Genomic DNA, 14,564 nt, shown 5'->3' with positions numbered 1-14,564 from the left:
AAACCAGTATATAAAATCAAAACAGATAAAATCAGAACAGTAGATAAAATCAGTAGTTAAATGTAAGTTTTGAAATTTAAGCTTAAAGTGTGGATTTGGTGCTTTATTCAAATGCAGCTGAGAACAGGTGAGTCTTCAACCTGGATTTAAATAAACTGAGTGTTTCATCTGATCTGAGGCTTTCTGGGAGTTTGTTCCAGATATAAGGAGCATAAAAGCTGAATGCAGCTTCTCCGTGTCTGGTTCTGACTCTGGGAACTGATAAAAGACCGGATCCAGATGACCTGAGGGATCTGGATGGTTCATACTGGGTCAGGAGGTCATTGATGTATTTTGGTCCTAAACCATTCAGAGCTTTATAGACCAGCATCAGAACTTTAAAGTCTATCCTCTGACGGACAGGCAGCCAGTGTAAAGACCTCAGAGCTGGACTGATGTGGTCCACTTTTTTGGTCTTAGTGAGGACTCGAGCAGCAGAGTTCTGAATGAGCTGTAGTTGTCTGACTGATTTTTTAGGTAGACCTGTAAAGATGCTGTTACAGTAATCAAGCCTACTAAAGATGAATGCATGGACTAGTTTTTCCAGGTCCTGTTGAGACATCAGATCTTTTATCCTTGATATATTCTTGAGGTGATAGTAAGCTGACTTTGTTATTGTCTTAATGTGTTTTTCTAAGTTTAGGTCTGCATCCATCACTACACCCAAATTTCTCGCCTGGTTTGTGGTTTTTAGATGTATAGATTGAAGTTCTCTGGTGACCTGTAATCGTTTTTCTTTGGCGCCAAAGACTATTACCTCAGTTTTGTTTTTGTTTAGCTGGAGAAAATTGTGGCACAACCAGTCATTGATTTCCTCAATGCATTTACCAAGAGCCTGTACAGGGCCTCGGTCTCCTGGTGACATTGTGATATATATTTGTGTGTCATCTGCATAGCTGTGATAGTTTATTTTGTTGTTGTTTATAATCTGTGCCAGTGGGAGCATGTAGATGTTAAACAGAAGGGGTCCCAAGATGGAACCTTGGGGAACTCCACATGTGATACTTGTCTGCTCAGATGTGAAGTTACCTATTGATACAAAGTATTTCCTGTTTTCTACGTATGTTTTGAACCAGTTTAGTACAGTTCCTGAAAGACCTGTCCAGTTCTCCAGTCGTTTGAGTAATATGTTGTGGTCAACTGTATCAAATGCTGCACTGAGATCCAGTAAAACTAGGACTGACATTTTTCCACTGTCTGTATTCAGACATATGTCATTAAACACTTTGGTCAGAGCGGTTTCAGTGCTGTGGTTCTGTCTAAAACCTGACTGGAAGGCATCGTAGCAATTATTCTGTTTTAAGAAGTAATTGAGCTGTTGAGAAACTGCTTTTTCAATGATCTTACTTAAAAACGGGAGATTTGAGATCGGCCTGTAGTTGTTCATTTGTGTCTTGTCAAGATTGTCCTTTTTCAGTATAGGTTTGATTATTGTCTGTGGAAGCAATTATCACTATCGCTGTAGCGCTCCTTTGTTATCTCTGAAATAATTAAACACAGCATCAGTGTGTCGTTAAGTTGCTCTGGCTGACAGAGTCATTCTCACAGACACAATGCTGCTGTTGTAAATCTTCACTAATCAACTAAGTCTGTGTTAATTCACAGCTAAAATAGTCCCAAACAAGCACACGGTTGATTATTAAAGATGAAGCGATGTTTGCTGAAAGCTGCAGGAAAATAAAGAGCGTATACATTTAACATTTGCGACGTCTTCATTACCAATCGATCTCTGTAACATCAAGGCCATTGTAGGTAAAGTTTTGTTTTTAAATGAGAAAAAACAAATAAAGTTCTGCTCATAAAGCTAACCAAAATAAAATAACCTATAATGGAAATACAGGAAATGTCTTAGTGTGTTTTAACCTCTGACAGTTTGTTCAGATTTATCAGCACATGTAACTTAAAGCCTGTTTTATACTCATTTGACAGTAGTGACGTCACAGTCACCGGGACGCACCACGATTTGGTGTCATTTTGGTTTCAGCTCTTATTTTTGTGACGTGGTTTGCCAGAGAGAAGACATTTCATTGACGTGTCAGCAGACATTTTCAGATTATCGAAAGTTTCTGAGAGACTGCAGAGAAGACGGCGTTCCCTCAAGCAGCAGTGGCGAAGCTATAGTGACATCACCACCAATGTGACGACCATAAACTAGGCTTATGAGAAGAACTGATGCTTAGGTTTGAGACTCTAACAAATGAACCCAGTATTATCCATCTTCTGCTGCTTATTCTTATCAGGGTTGGAGGGGGGTGGAGCCTATCCCAGTGTCATAGGGCATATGGGCCTTGAATTGGCAACAGTCATAGGACAAGAGTTGGAGTACAGCCTGGATAAAAAAATAAAAATAAAAAATGTATCCAACTCAATTTTTCAATTGTTTTGTGTCAACAATAGTTTAAATAGTCTTTAAATGTATAAATACAGTTCAAAGTGTGTGACAGATAAGATGCCTCACAAAGCGAAATAAGAAGGAACAAAAAGCATAACTAACAATATGCAATAATAAGCATATTCTTTTGCCCTTTTTATTTTTAAAGAGGCAAAACATGAATGTTAAAGTTGTTAAAGTAAACACAACTAAATCAAATCACTTTTTATTGTCACATCACATGTGCAGGTACATTGGTACAGCACATGTGAGTGAAATTCTTGTGTGCGAGCTTCACAAGCAACAGAGTTGTGCAAAATACAATAATGTAAACAAGCAAAATACAAGAATGGCTACATCTGAAACTAATAAATATATGTACAATATATTTATTAGTTTCTGCCCATATATCTAAATGGAAGTAAGCTGAAGCAGTTAAGCTTAATTTTTGTTGTTGCTTTGTGATGGCTGTTTAAATCCATTAATTAGGTTGTTTTTGATTGGCAGTGATCAATGCAGCGGGCCACATTCATAAACACAACATATACACAAAACTGTGCTTAAACCACAAATCAAAGTTTTGCATAAACCCAGAATCTGTATTTTCTTACAGTACAAATTTAGAACTCTGACCGTGTGTACGCACTAAGAATGAGGCTGGCTTAGAAAATGTAAACATCTTTAAAAGAAATGCGTATTATTTCCAGTTTTCCAGACTAAAAGAAACAAAAAGAGTGCTTATAGAACTGCGTAAGTAAGCAAAGAGCTTTTAAATTAAATGTAAAGAACAAAATAGTGTCTGATAAACTGTAGGCTGAAGCCGGAGCTCAATGTGGAAACACTTCTTACATAACATATTTTATTAGGAAGCTCTTTTTCTCAATATTTTATTAATTTGCTGGTACTTTTGCATTCGCCCTTATTTTGTGAGAAAGGTACGACTGTTTCTACACACATATCATTATATTACAAACTCAAAATGGCTCCAAACGTGTTTGTGATGGAGAAACATTTGTGTCCTTTGGCTAAATTAGATTTAATTACAAGATAACTTTTTTTTTCCAAACACATATTTTTGCTTTCTGTTTCCCTGCTCTCCCTCTCTCTGTGTCCTTGCTCATGCAGGCGTCCCACCAGTTGCGGTTTCTCCGTGAGTGGGCCGTATTTGGCAGAGCTCTGCGGCGCTCAGTCTGGGAGCTGCTGGGAGTTGCTCTGGCGTTACTGCTGTTGGTGCTGGCTTACTCACACACGGGACACCTGGTCAGTTTTTTCTCTTCTCTGTTCATTCTGTTTTTCTCTGGCTCGGCTTCTCCCCCGCACACACATGTGCGCACACCAAATAAACTGTAAATTCAGTCCACATTGTCTCAGCACATAACCTTGTCAAAGTGTGTCCACCCACGAGGTTGTTCAGTTTACTTGTTTTTGGTCTGTTCACTTTCATTGTCATGGCTACAGTTCACTTTCTTTAGAGAATATCAAATAAACCTGCTCTTTTGCACAGGTTGCATAATACAGCTTTGCTCTTATTGTTACACCATGAAAGCATCTGTGCTTCCTTGCTGCCAAACAGCTTTACTGAACGAGAACATTATGACAATAGCATTTATTCAATATTTGAATCATTTATTCAAACCAGCACGGAATAAATAATGACCTGCAGAATGTCTCTGCTGTGTAAATGGCATCGCTTCATCCAACAGACTTTTAACTGTTCTTTAGTTAGACATTATGTTCCCTTCAATTCTTTTTTTTTAAGAGAGCCCTTCAGAACTGGAGTATAATTGTGTTTCATGACATTTCCAGATGATAGAAGAGTAAGATGATTAATAATATTTAAGAAAAGAGCCAAAAACTGCCAAACTATTAAGCTCTTTTGTGGAGCACAGCTATACAAATTAACATCATTTACACTCTTGCCAAACAAACTTGCAACTACTGATGAAGTCTGTCAACATCTGTTAAATGCTTTGAACTTCACAGTTTAACGGTCTCTGGCCACATTCCTACTAGGTGTGCCAGTAGTTTTACATCAACCAGCAATCACTGCTTTGGCAGGTGAGAAGAGGGCCACAGCAATACAAATAGACTAAGACAGTTCACAACAAGCCATCCAAGAGTATTTGTGTAATTACTCATGCTGCTAGAAGCATGGACTGTATATAAAAGATCGATTAGCTTAAGGGTCTGAAAAGTGAAGCCACTGCAGAAGTACCGTATGCCTACATTCTTCTTAATGAAGTCTGTGTTAAAATGTGGTTGGATGCCATGGCATGACTGTTGCGGCTCCTCCAACCTATGGCCACGGCAGGCTAAACATGAGGACACAGATGACGCGCAACAACAAACGCATAAAATACACTTCTGTACCATTTGCTCCTTTTATTCCACATGCAACTGTCCAATATATAAATCAGCACATGGGATTAACTATTAGACAAATGCACAGATTGCACAAACAAATAACTGTACTAATTACAATGCCAACTTACAATTTGGCCTATGGCATCAATTAGTGCACAAATATACAAAAACCATCAAGTTACAGTCAAAATACATCAAAATCATTCAAGCTGCGCTCAACAGAAAGTTTTGCCTCATGCTCACCCAACCTTTCTGCTCATCAACATCAGGTGCTGTGAACAGGTGAGTGCAACCACATTTATCATCTACCACACCCATGAGACACGCCCCACACCCGTGCACCAATACAGTGAGTCCATTTAAACCAACCCACTTAGTCAAAAAGGAACAACTCATATGGCTCCTACAATGACCATAGTTATTGAAAAGGTGTGCAGTTATCTTGCACTCTTGTTGCTTTTGAAAGAGTGACTTTGGGTACAGACCAGATCTGCGACCACTCACAGTTGGGTTCACAGGGCCTTTGGTGTGTCAAGACTGTGTTAAAACAGCAGTAAGATGGAGTTGGTTTGCTATCAGTTTGTGTTTGATTGAGGTCATAAAATTTACATGGAATCTGTTTGTGATGATGTGGCAGTTCACTGAATAGTACAAATCTGCCCAAAAAAAAATCACTGGCTGCCTTCTTCCACCCCTGGAGGCCATTGCCAGCTCCTCCTGCCCATGGGCCATCACAGGTGACCCCTTGCATCCCATCCGCTGAGGTCAATCAGGTGCCAGACCTCCAGATTCACAACCAGCTTCTTCCCCTGGGCCATTCAGACACACACGCACACACCCACCCTACCAATCTGAGCCATAGTCCGAGTAACCCTTATCACTCAGACACGGCCTCTATTTACATCAAGTCGTTTGCACTACTTCTAAGCACTTTGCAACCCCTCCTCTATTGTGTGCCTTGCTCTTGTTTAGTATATATTTCTCCTGTTTGTTATTTGTTCCTGCCATCTTACTATTTCAGTTTTATTCTTGCACAACTAGTGTGGAGCACCCACAATTTCATTGTACATGTGACAATAAAGGGCTATTCTATTCTATTGTCATCTCAAATTCATATTGAATATTTACATTCAGAATCAGACAGAACCTCATAGATTTGAAATAAAAATTTTATATAGGGATATAACCGAAATACAACCAGCTGGTAACCGGTTGGTTTGAGTTCCCTATTCCAAAAAGATGCATTGCCTACCACTCATCATGTGCCCATCACATGATCAGTAGCTTTTCCTCATACTGCATCAGTAATGTTTACATTTATTATTTTTCAAATATTGTCTTAGAATTGATAAAAAGGAAACTTTTTTTCCATTCCAGCTCTTCCACTCTGTGTTGGACGGCTACAGCAACGTGATCTCAGCCAGTCTGTCCTTACTGGGTTCCGGTTGGTGTGGCTTGTTGTCATGGCGTCCTGCCTGGATAATTACTGGTCCCAGCACTTTCTCTGCACTGCTGTTCCACATAAGCTTTGCTATATTTCGCCTGGTGTTGCTGTGGTTGGTCACTTCTGTTTTACTGAGGAACTACCGGCGTGCACGGGCAGAACTATACCGCCCAGCAGTGGATCTGCAAGACTACGAGATGGTCGAACTGTTCCTCAGAAGACTCAAAATGTGGATGGGACTCAGTCGGGCCAAAGAGGTACAAATTCTAATTCATATCTGTTAAGGACAATTTTTGTTGCTTTATTTATAGATTAACTTTTTCCATATATACTATTGGAACAAAACAAAATCTGAATGCTTTACCCAAAATCGTATCCTGTGTTTTTTCTCCTTAGTTTCGCCACAAAGTGCGTTTCGAAGGTATGGAGCTCCCACCGTCCCGTTCATCCTCGACCAGCGACTGCAAGTCCCTGTGCTTGCCTCCTCTGGACAGTCCAGACTCCCCACCTACCCCAGACAGTGTTGATGCTGGCTCTGAGGCCTCGTGGCGTCCAGCGTCTTCCAGCCCCTGCAGCCTCACAGAAGCCCCGGGTATCGGCCTGGGACTTGGCTTGGGGCTTGGATTGGGCCTTGGCCCAGGAGTGGTGGTGGGAGGTAACAGCTGGAGAGAGAGAGCAGAGACGGAAGCTTCTCTGAGGAGACTCCTCCCCACCCTGGATGCTCTGCTGCAACAGCTTGACCGTGTCACTGTGACGACAGAGGATCTGTACCACATTGAGTGTAAACTGGAGCGAGCCCAAAGGAAAAGGAGGCGTAGAGGGAGGGAGAGAGATGATGGAGTTAAGGGATGTAGGAGCGAAGGGGGACAGAGAGGGGAAGGGGAAGCCTGGAAAGAACAAAAGCGTGGCAAGGAAAAGAACAAAGGGAGCAGGAAGGGGAAAAAGGTAGATAAAAGTGAACTTCCAAAAGAATGTGGGAGCAGTGCTGCCATCCCCAAAAAGACTCCTGTAGCTACACCCGTTCCCTTTTTGAAGCCCCGACCCTCCTCTGCTTCCACAAACCCCCCTGTTCCCCAGTTGTCTGCCAAACCTTCAATCAGTGTGCCTCCACCCACACCAGTCACAGATAAGTCCTCCGATTCTTCCTCTCTCCCCCTGTCATCAGCAAACACATCATCTTCCCATGTCCCGCCACCAAAAACACCTACAGCTCTTCCATCCACCCGTGCACCCACCCCTTCCCTGCCATCTACGCCCATTACACGCAACTGGGATCTTCCTGCAGAGAGAGAGACCCTCCCTTCCTCAAGCCTGTTCAACCACCCAGCTCACACAACCACGATCCCTACACGCAAACGGAAACGCAAACCCCCATCCCTCAAAAACAAAGTGCACCCAACTTAGATAAATATGAGCAGATCGAATGAAAGAAGTGAAAGGTGGAGAAAAAGGATGTGCACTTAAAATGATGGGTTAAGGACGAGAGGAGGCGCTCATGGGCAGCAGGTTTTGTCTTCAGATGCCACTCTCTAAACCCAAGGAAAGGACAGAAACTAATAGATGTGAAAGTACAAGGATGAGCTACAGGAAAGAATCAAGAAGGATCAAACAAGGAGTTTGGGGTACTGAAAGACAAAAAGAGCAATAAAATAAGACTTTGCAGGTTTATAAGCAGTGATCCGTCTCAATCCCGACTCAGTTCTCAAGGTGCAGGTCACCAGATGCTAGCTGAGCTGGTTAAGGGGACATAAAGTCAGCAGTGAAACCAAGAAGTTCCTTTCATTGTTTTCCCCGGACCAAAACTGCCCCCTGATCCCATGTGACCCTGGAGGTTACCTGGGGTCGTTGACAGGAGCGCAGAAAAGTGCTCACCATAAGACTCAATGAACTGAAAGCATTCTATGCAATCAGACTTTTGTGTATCTCAGAAAGAACGTGTGATTTCTCAATTATGTTACCTGTCTACATACTGTTACGTTTTCTATTTTTGGTCACCATGGGTACCTGTGGCCTGTCCCAAATTTGCATGCAGGCGCACACAGATATACGCACATGCAGGTGTACACATGTGTAGAAATAACACTGTAGACAACATATCAGCAAATAGGAACGTGTGGTACACTTCAGCCCACTGGGTTACAGGTGAAAACACACACACACACATGCATGCATGCACGCACACACACACACAGACATAATGCTGTTGGGATTCCAGCAGCCAGTTATTCAGGGCGCAAATATATCCCTCCTCTCCAGAGATGATTGGAGAGACTGAAGATAAGAGAGATGAAGTCAGAGGAGCCAATGACAAGGAGGTGTAGCAAGTGAAAAGCAAGGTTAGTGTGAAGAAAATGATACTGAACAGATAAGTCTAATTGTAGACAAGGAAACAGACAATACTGAGCATTTACACATGTTCTCCCATTATAAAGCTATAATGACTCCCAGTCTGATTATCTTTCCTAATTGTTTATTTTTTGTTGTGTTTTGTTCCATATGGAAGCAATTTAAAAGCACTTTTGTTCTGAAGTATTGTTTTGTTTTTGTAATGAGGTGTGGTTTAAATAATAAGCTTGGTATCCAAACCAATAGAGAAAGCTTCACTCATACTGTATCTTAATTATAAACATTGCCAAAGCTTTTGTATCATTTATGCATCCTGGGATTTTAACCACACCAGTTAAATAATTCATTCATTCTTGTACTTGCACTTTATTCTTTAATGGAGCTGATATCAAACCCCATATTTAACTCTCATGTGTCAAGTCATGCCTTTACAGCAACATTATAGAAACGTCCTAGTAAGTATTATCAAAGTAATCAAGCAGTAGCTTGCAGTTGTTTGTACTTTTGTTTGCTCTTTGTGGTGATGATGTTTTTGCCTTATTTTGTTCAACATGCGCACTTCTTGTGTCCAGCGGGCAGATCTCAGGGAACCCAACCTTTTCTTAAAACCTGTAAGGAAGTCCAGGAAAAACAAAAGCTGATATGTAGAAGTTAAACTATGCAACTATGGTCAACATGACCCCTGCTCCCTCCCTCCCTTTTCTCAGCAAGGCTCTAGAAGTTGTACATCATCGAATTTGCCTTGGATTTAATTAAAATATATAACGTTAAAAAGGTACTTATAGCCATGTCAGTTTAATTTAGCCTACATCTTTTCCCCTCTGTTTTCATACAAAACACCACGGTTAAAGAGCATAAAACAAACTTACAGGTGCTCTTAAAAAGAAATTAAAAAGGGAACTTTTCTTCTTCTGTGCGTGTACATTTCTGTATATATTAGCGCTTTATGATGTATATTTTTGCTTTTCATGATCAGTCATTTTTGTGCTGCAGCAACGTACACATAGGTCGAGCACTGGTGTTGCAAACTTCAGAGTTTTATGTTCCACTGGTGTAATCAAAGTACTACAGCCAAAGCTTCTAATCAGTTTACTCTTTGACGGCGAATAGAAAACCCCAAACAGCACAGCAGTCGGCAGTTCCCACCTCCACCAGCATTATATTCCTGCTCTGCGTGTAACAGTTTAGTGCCAAAGCTCACCGTTGTCTTCTGTTGTAAAATGCATTTTGTTTAAAGCAGCGTTAAAGATTTGTCTGTATGCTCTTGTTTGTATTTTGCAGTTGTCGCACTTCTTATGCTTTTGCACTTGACAAAGTCAAATAAAGAATTTGACAGCTGAACTTCTTGCAAAATGAAAAAAAATTTTTTTAAATGTCAAATGCTAGCTTAAGTACTTGGTTTCCACCCTGTAGGTAATGCAGTATGTTCAGATTTGCTGATAAATTAGCCGCAATGTTTGGTACTTGTCGATGCCAATCCTATAGTCAGTGTGTAGGTTGAAAAGTTGAAGAAGAGAAAAAAAAAAAGTTTCTTATTTACAAATCCAGGAGTTACATAAACAACAGTAACAGTTTATCATGTTTATAGTGTCTAAAATTCACTCTGTCTCTGGCCTTCACTAACTCCTGGGAAAATTTTCTGGAACAAATTTCTCCCTTTGTCTTTTGTGTGCGAAGGATTTTTCTGTTCTCACTAAAAACAGCTCCCTTAGAGAAGTGAGACTGACCCAAAGCAGTAGAACAGCTGGACAGTCATCTAAACAATGGGCAGAAACTCACTACAGGGTACTCCAACGCTGAGGGGGGACAGCTGATTCATGAGTAAACTCTTTTACATTACCATTAGGTATATTGTTAGAAAAATAATTATACCTGCTTTGACTCAGACTTAAGAATGCTCAAAGGTGCATTTGGGCTTTCATTCCTTCTTTGTGGATCAAAAATGAGCACAATGCCACTTTAAGTTTTTAGTTTGTTTTATTCACTTCATATACTTTTGTCTCGTCTTTTGTTTAATTTCTCGACAAGAAATTAAACAAAATCTGTGAAATCGTCTACAGTGGACACCAGTCTTTTTCGTTGTCCGGTGGCTTCCACATTTGTTGGAGCACTGCTCTGTGACAAAGGTTTGCTCTGCCCTTGGGTCAGTGAAATCCCGGGAGTTGAGCGAGACTGGATGGCTTCTTGAGCCTAAGTTATAGCAATGAGGTAAAACGGGTTGAAATTAGAGAAATTAAGTGCAAGTAGTGGTGATGAGGAAGACTTTGTATGTTGGTCTTACCCTGGTCCTGATCCTCTTGATGTGTCGTAACCTTGCTAGCCACTTAGAGGCGTATGCGTCAGAGGGGTTAGCTCTGTACTGGTGCACCAAAGAGGCCATCTGAGGAGAGAGAGACGAGTCGAGAATGTGTGTCACCTCTGCAAAGTGTGTTTGACTAGATGTAAGAAGATAAAAGACTTACATTTGCATGCAGAGCCATCTGCCTGACTAACAGGGGAAGGTTTCGATCTGAAACAATTTTTGCCACCGTTGTGTCTACTAATCCCTCGAGGTCTGAAAGAGGGTATATAGAAGAACTCATTAAAGCTAAACAAAGCTGACAAAAATGAAGAACAGGATCCGAAAAAGAAGTGATTAGCTCACCTTTGCGGCACTGGAGGGTAACGAGGTTACATTCATAATCCAGTGGTTTTATAATGACTTCGACAAAATTAAACTGACCCTAAAGGAAGGGAAAATGGGCATTAAAGGACAGAATATCAACAGCAAATTTCAGATTCTTTTACTGTGCTCGTGTGTGTCTACCTTAATTGTGCCCAGTTTGTACTCCTCTCCAGAGTCATTGTACACCACCATGACAAAATCGTTGCCAATGTGTCGCTTTTTGTTGCAGCAACCCTTGTCGCTCTCCCTGTTTGGCATCAGTGTGGCTATGTGAAAGATAGCTGCAGGGACACAATTTCATTTATAATATGCAAATTACAGACTGGCTGTAAAGAAAAAATAAATATATACTGTATGTGTGTTTTTCCTGACACACACACACACACCCTGCATGATGTCGTCATGCCAGCAGTAGGTGAACTCTCCATCATCTCCATACTGGTCAAGCCCTCCAAGAAAAATCTGGTCTGGATCGCAGTCTTTCAGATGGATTAATTTGCCAAGACCTGTGAGGAAAGAGGCGTAGCGGTTCGAACCGTACTCGTTCGACAAGATGGCGACTTCATTGTTAACCTAAAGAAAGTGAAGAGGATCAAGACATTAAGCCAGAAAATATAGAAATTATACGGCAGTGATTAGCAAAACTACAGTCAGCACATCCTCACCTGACCAGCTCCTACAAACACCACCCCAATTTTATGGGTGTCATAAGGGGGCATTTGGTCCAGAACCTTTACTGCACGGTCAATCACCTACGACAGAAAACACAATGTAAACCACGCCGTATGATCCAGAAGAAGGTGTAGGAGAGAATTCAGGTTACCTGAGTTTTGGGCAGCAGAAGTGGCTTGTTGGCTTCATTCCCAAAGAAAGGAGAGTGGTAGAGCTGCAGAAACACAAAGCTAGAAGATATAAGAAGAAAGAAAGTCAGTTTAGACACATGGATATGTAAATTAAAGGCAATCTACTTTCATTGAACCTCATGTTTACTGGTCAACAGAACCTGGACTACAAACACAATTTAAGGAACCAAATAAAAGCAACACAGCTTCTGGTACCAAATATCTTGTTTCCATGCCAAGAGATATCTAGACATTTCTATTCAAACATCTGTTTATATGGATGAGGTTGCAGAACAATTTCAAAATAATGGTCCTCGGCATAAAATACCAAAGACTTTGTGCACAGAGGTTTCTCCAGATTTTCAGAATTTGTGATATTATAGATATCCAAAGGACAAGGAAGAAAGTCCACATTGGATGCCCGTGATCTTCAGGCCCTACAGGTGGCACTGAAATAAAAACAGGTGTGATTATGTCATGGAAATCATTGCATGGGCCCAGGAACACTTCCAGAAATCACTGTGAATACAGTGCCTTCCACAAAGAAGAAACCACATGTGTACATGGTCCAAAAACACCGCAATCTTTTCTGGGCCAAAGCTTATTTAAAATGGGTTGAGGCAAAGGGGAAAACTGTTCTGTGGTCAGACAAATGGAAATTTGAAATTCTTTTTGGAAAATGTGGACAAGGCATCATCCAGACTAAAGAGAAGGACCATCCGGCTTGTTAGCAGCACTCACGTAATATCTGATTAGGGTATTGGTGGTGCATTAATGTGTATGTAATTAGGAGTGTGAACATCTGGAAAGGGACCGTCAATGCTGAAAGGTATACACACAGGTTTCAGCCTTTTTCCAGAGAAGGCCTTGAATATTTTAGCTAGACAATAAGAAACCCTATACTGAATCAATTAAAAAGCATGGCTTCATAGTACAAGAGTCCAGATGCTGAACTGGCCTGCAGTCCACATCTTTTGCCAACTGAAAACATTTTGGTGCATCAAAAAAGAGCAGCTAAAATCCTCAGAAAAGAATGGGAAGTCCGGATCCCTGACCTTTACAGACTTTTGTTAAAAAACAAAAACAAAGGGGGGGTGGGGTTGGCGGGGGGGTGCTGTACAGTGATAAACATGGCCTTGTCCAAACTTTGAGGCCTGTTGTTGCCATAAAATTCGAAATGACAGTTTAAACATTTGACATGCTTTCTGTTCTAAATAAAATATGGGTTAATGAGATTTTGAAATCCTTAAATTTTTTTGTATTTATATTTTAAACAGTGTCCCAAATTATTCGGAGCTGGGGTTGGAAATACACCTCTATGCACGGCCTCTGTTCTTAGAAGGTATTCATAACTATTTCCAAATGCTGCATTGCAGTTTCTGTCCACGTTCTGATTTTTCATCACCTTAAAAAAATTTTTATTTAAAAACACAGTTGCAGCACATAATTTAAAAAAAATAAAAATTTGCTCACTAACAGGGTGACACTTTTGATCTTGCAAGTCAAAATGAGCTTACTGACTTTACTTGATACATTGCATCATTAATTTAGCAGAAACACATCACAGAAGCTGCAGCAGTTTCTTGTATAAATCGTGTAATACCTGGGGCTCAGTCCAGAGATTTTCTCAGTGTTGCTGGGACCAGGTCGACTGTGGTAAGCGTCCCTCTCCGCCCGCCTCTCCCTCCTGGAGGAGGGGGCTGAGACTGAGATTGTGTGACCTCTGGGCCGGTGGCCTCCACTGGGGGAGATGGGTGCAGATTGTACTGGTGCTGGTGGAAAAGACAACCTCATCCCCGCTCCTCCACTCTGAGATGACGATACAGCTTGGCCTTCACCTGCTGGGCTTGGACCTCCCGCTACATTAGTGTCCACTCCAGTGTTTCCCTCTACCTTTTCTTTCGCAAACTGGGGCTGCTGGGGTTGAGGCATGCCGTCTGAGGGTGCTCTAGGCCGTGACGTGTCAACCATCGCACTTTCTGACTCCATAGCAGCCTTGGCAAAAGCTTCAGGTAATGTCTGGAGCTCAGGAGAGGAGCTGGACTTGTTGAGTCCATGACCCTGGGACTGAGTGTGTGTCTGGAAGGGAAGGTCAGGCCCCTGGCTTCCTGGAGTGGATGGTCCAAAAGGGGGCTGATCGATTGGAATTGCTCCCTCACTTACTTCTTCCAGGGTTGACTTTTCATCATCCTGACTTGAGGTGGAGGAGGACTGAAAGTGAGAACAAAAGCTGTTTATTTAAAGTACTGCAATGAAAGTATGCAAGTTTTAACCACAGACCCCACTGTGACATCACCCACCAGTTTAACTCCTGATTAGCATTTACAAAGAGGGAGGGTGTGAGCTAAATAGCCATGTAACGGTAAATGGACTGGTTCTTATATAGCGCTTTTCTACTCTGTCTGAGCACTCAAAGCGCTTTATACAACTAATTCATTCACCCAATCACACCCATTCACACAAGCACTTCTAAGCTTAAGTATCTAACATTCA

At 41.4% G+C, this 14,564-nt stretch overlaps 2 protein-coding genes across 5 annotated transcripts in view; one reads left to right on the top strand and one right to left on the bottom strand.

Annotated features, from left to right (window-relative positions):
* The window catches only part of pkd1a (polycystic kidney disease 1a), an 84,395-nt gene extending 74,490 nt beyond the window's left edge, over nucleotides 1-9,905 (top strand). For both annotated transcript variants that reach the window (XM_082535783.1, XM_082535784.1), the window contains exons 54-56: nucleotides 3,536-3,670; nucleotides 6,152-6,475; nucleotides 6,615-9,905. In XM_082535783.1, coding sequence (XP_082391909.1) covers nucleotides 3,536-3,670; nucleotides 6,152-6,475; nucleotides 6,615-7,622 — 1,467 coding nt within the window. In that variant the 3' untranslated portion in view covers nucleotides 7,623-9,905. The remainder of the gene's footprint in view (nucleotides 1-3,535; nucleotides 3,671-6,151; nucleotides 6,476-6,614) is intronic.
* Nucleotides 9,906-10,522: 617 nt separating this feature from the next.
* tsc2 (TSC complex subunit 2) overlaps nucleotides 10,523-14,564 on the bottom strand; it is a 31,489-nt gene continuing 27,447 nt past the window's right edge. For all 3 annotated transcript variants that reach the window (XM_082536784.1, XM_082536785.1, XM_082536786.1), the window contains 9 exons: nucleotides 13,675-14,282; nucleotides 12,053-12,131; nucleotides 11,895-11,981; nucleotides 11,616-11,802; nucleotides 11,371-11,510; nucleotides 11,209-11,287; nucleotides 11,027-11,118; nucleotides 10,846-10,944; nucleotides 10,523-10,754 (listed from right to left, as the gene is read on the bottom strand). In XM_082536784.1, coding sequence (XP_082392910.1) covers nucleotides 10,596-10,754; nucleotides 10,846-10,944; nucleotides 11,027-11,118; nucleotides 11,209-11,287; nucleotides 11,371-11,510; nucleotides 11,616-11,802; nucleotides 11,895-11,981; nucleotides 12,053-12,131; nucleotides 13,675-14,282 — 1,530 coding nt within the window. In that variant the 3' untranslated portion in view covers nucleotides 10,523-10,595. The remainder of the gene's footprint in view (nucleotides 10,755-10,845; nucleotides 10,945-11,026; nucleotides 11,119-11,208; nucleotides 11,288-11,370; nucleotides 11,511-11,615; nucleotides 11,803-11,894; nucleotides 11,982-12,052; nucleotides 12,132-13,674; nucleotides 14,283-14,564) is intronic.

The sequence above is a fragment of the Aulonocara stuartgranti genome (assembly GCF_965226115.1).
Source record: "Aulonocara stuartgranti genome assembly, chromosome: 6".
NCBI lineage: Eukaryota > Metazoa > Chordata > Actinopteri > Cichliformes > Cichlidae > Aulonocara > Aulonocara stuartgranti.
This window is presented reverse-complemented; position numbering and strand designations above follow the sequence as displayed.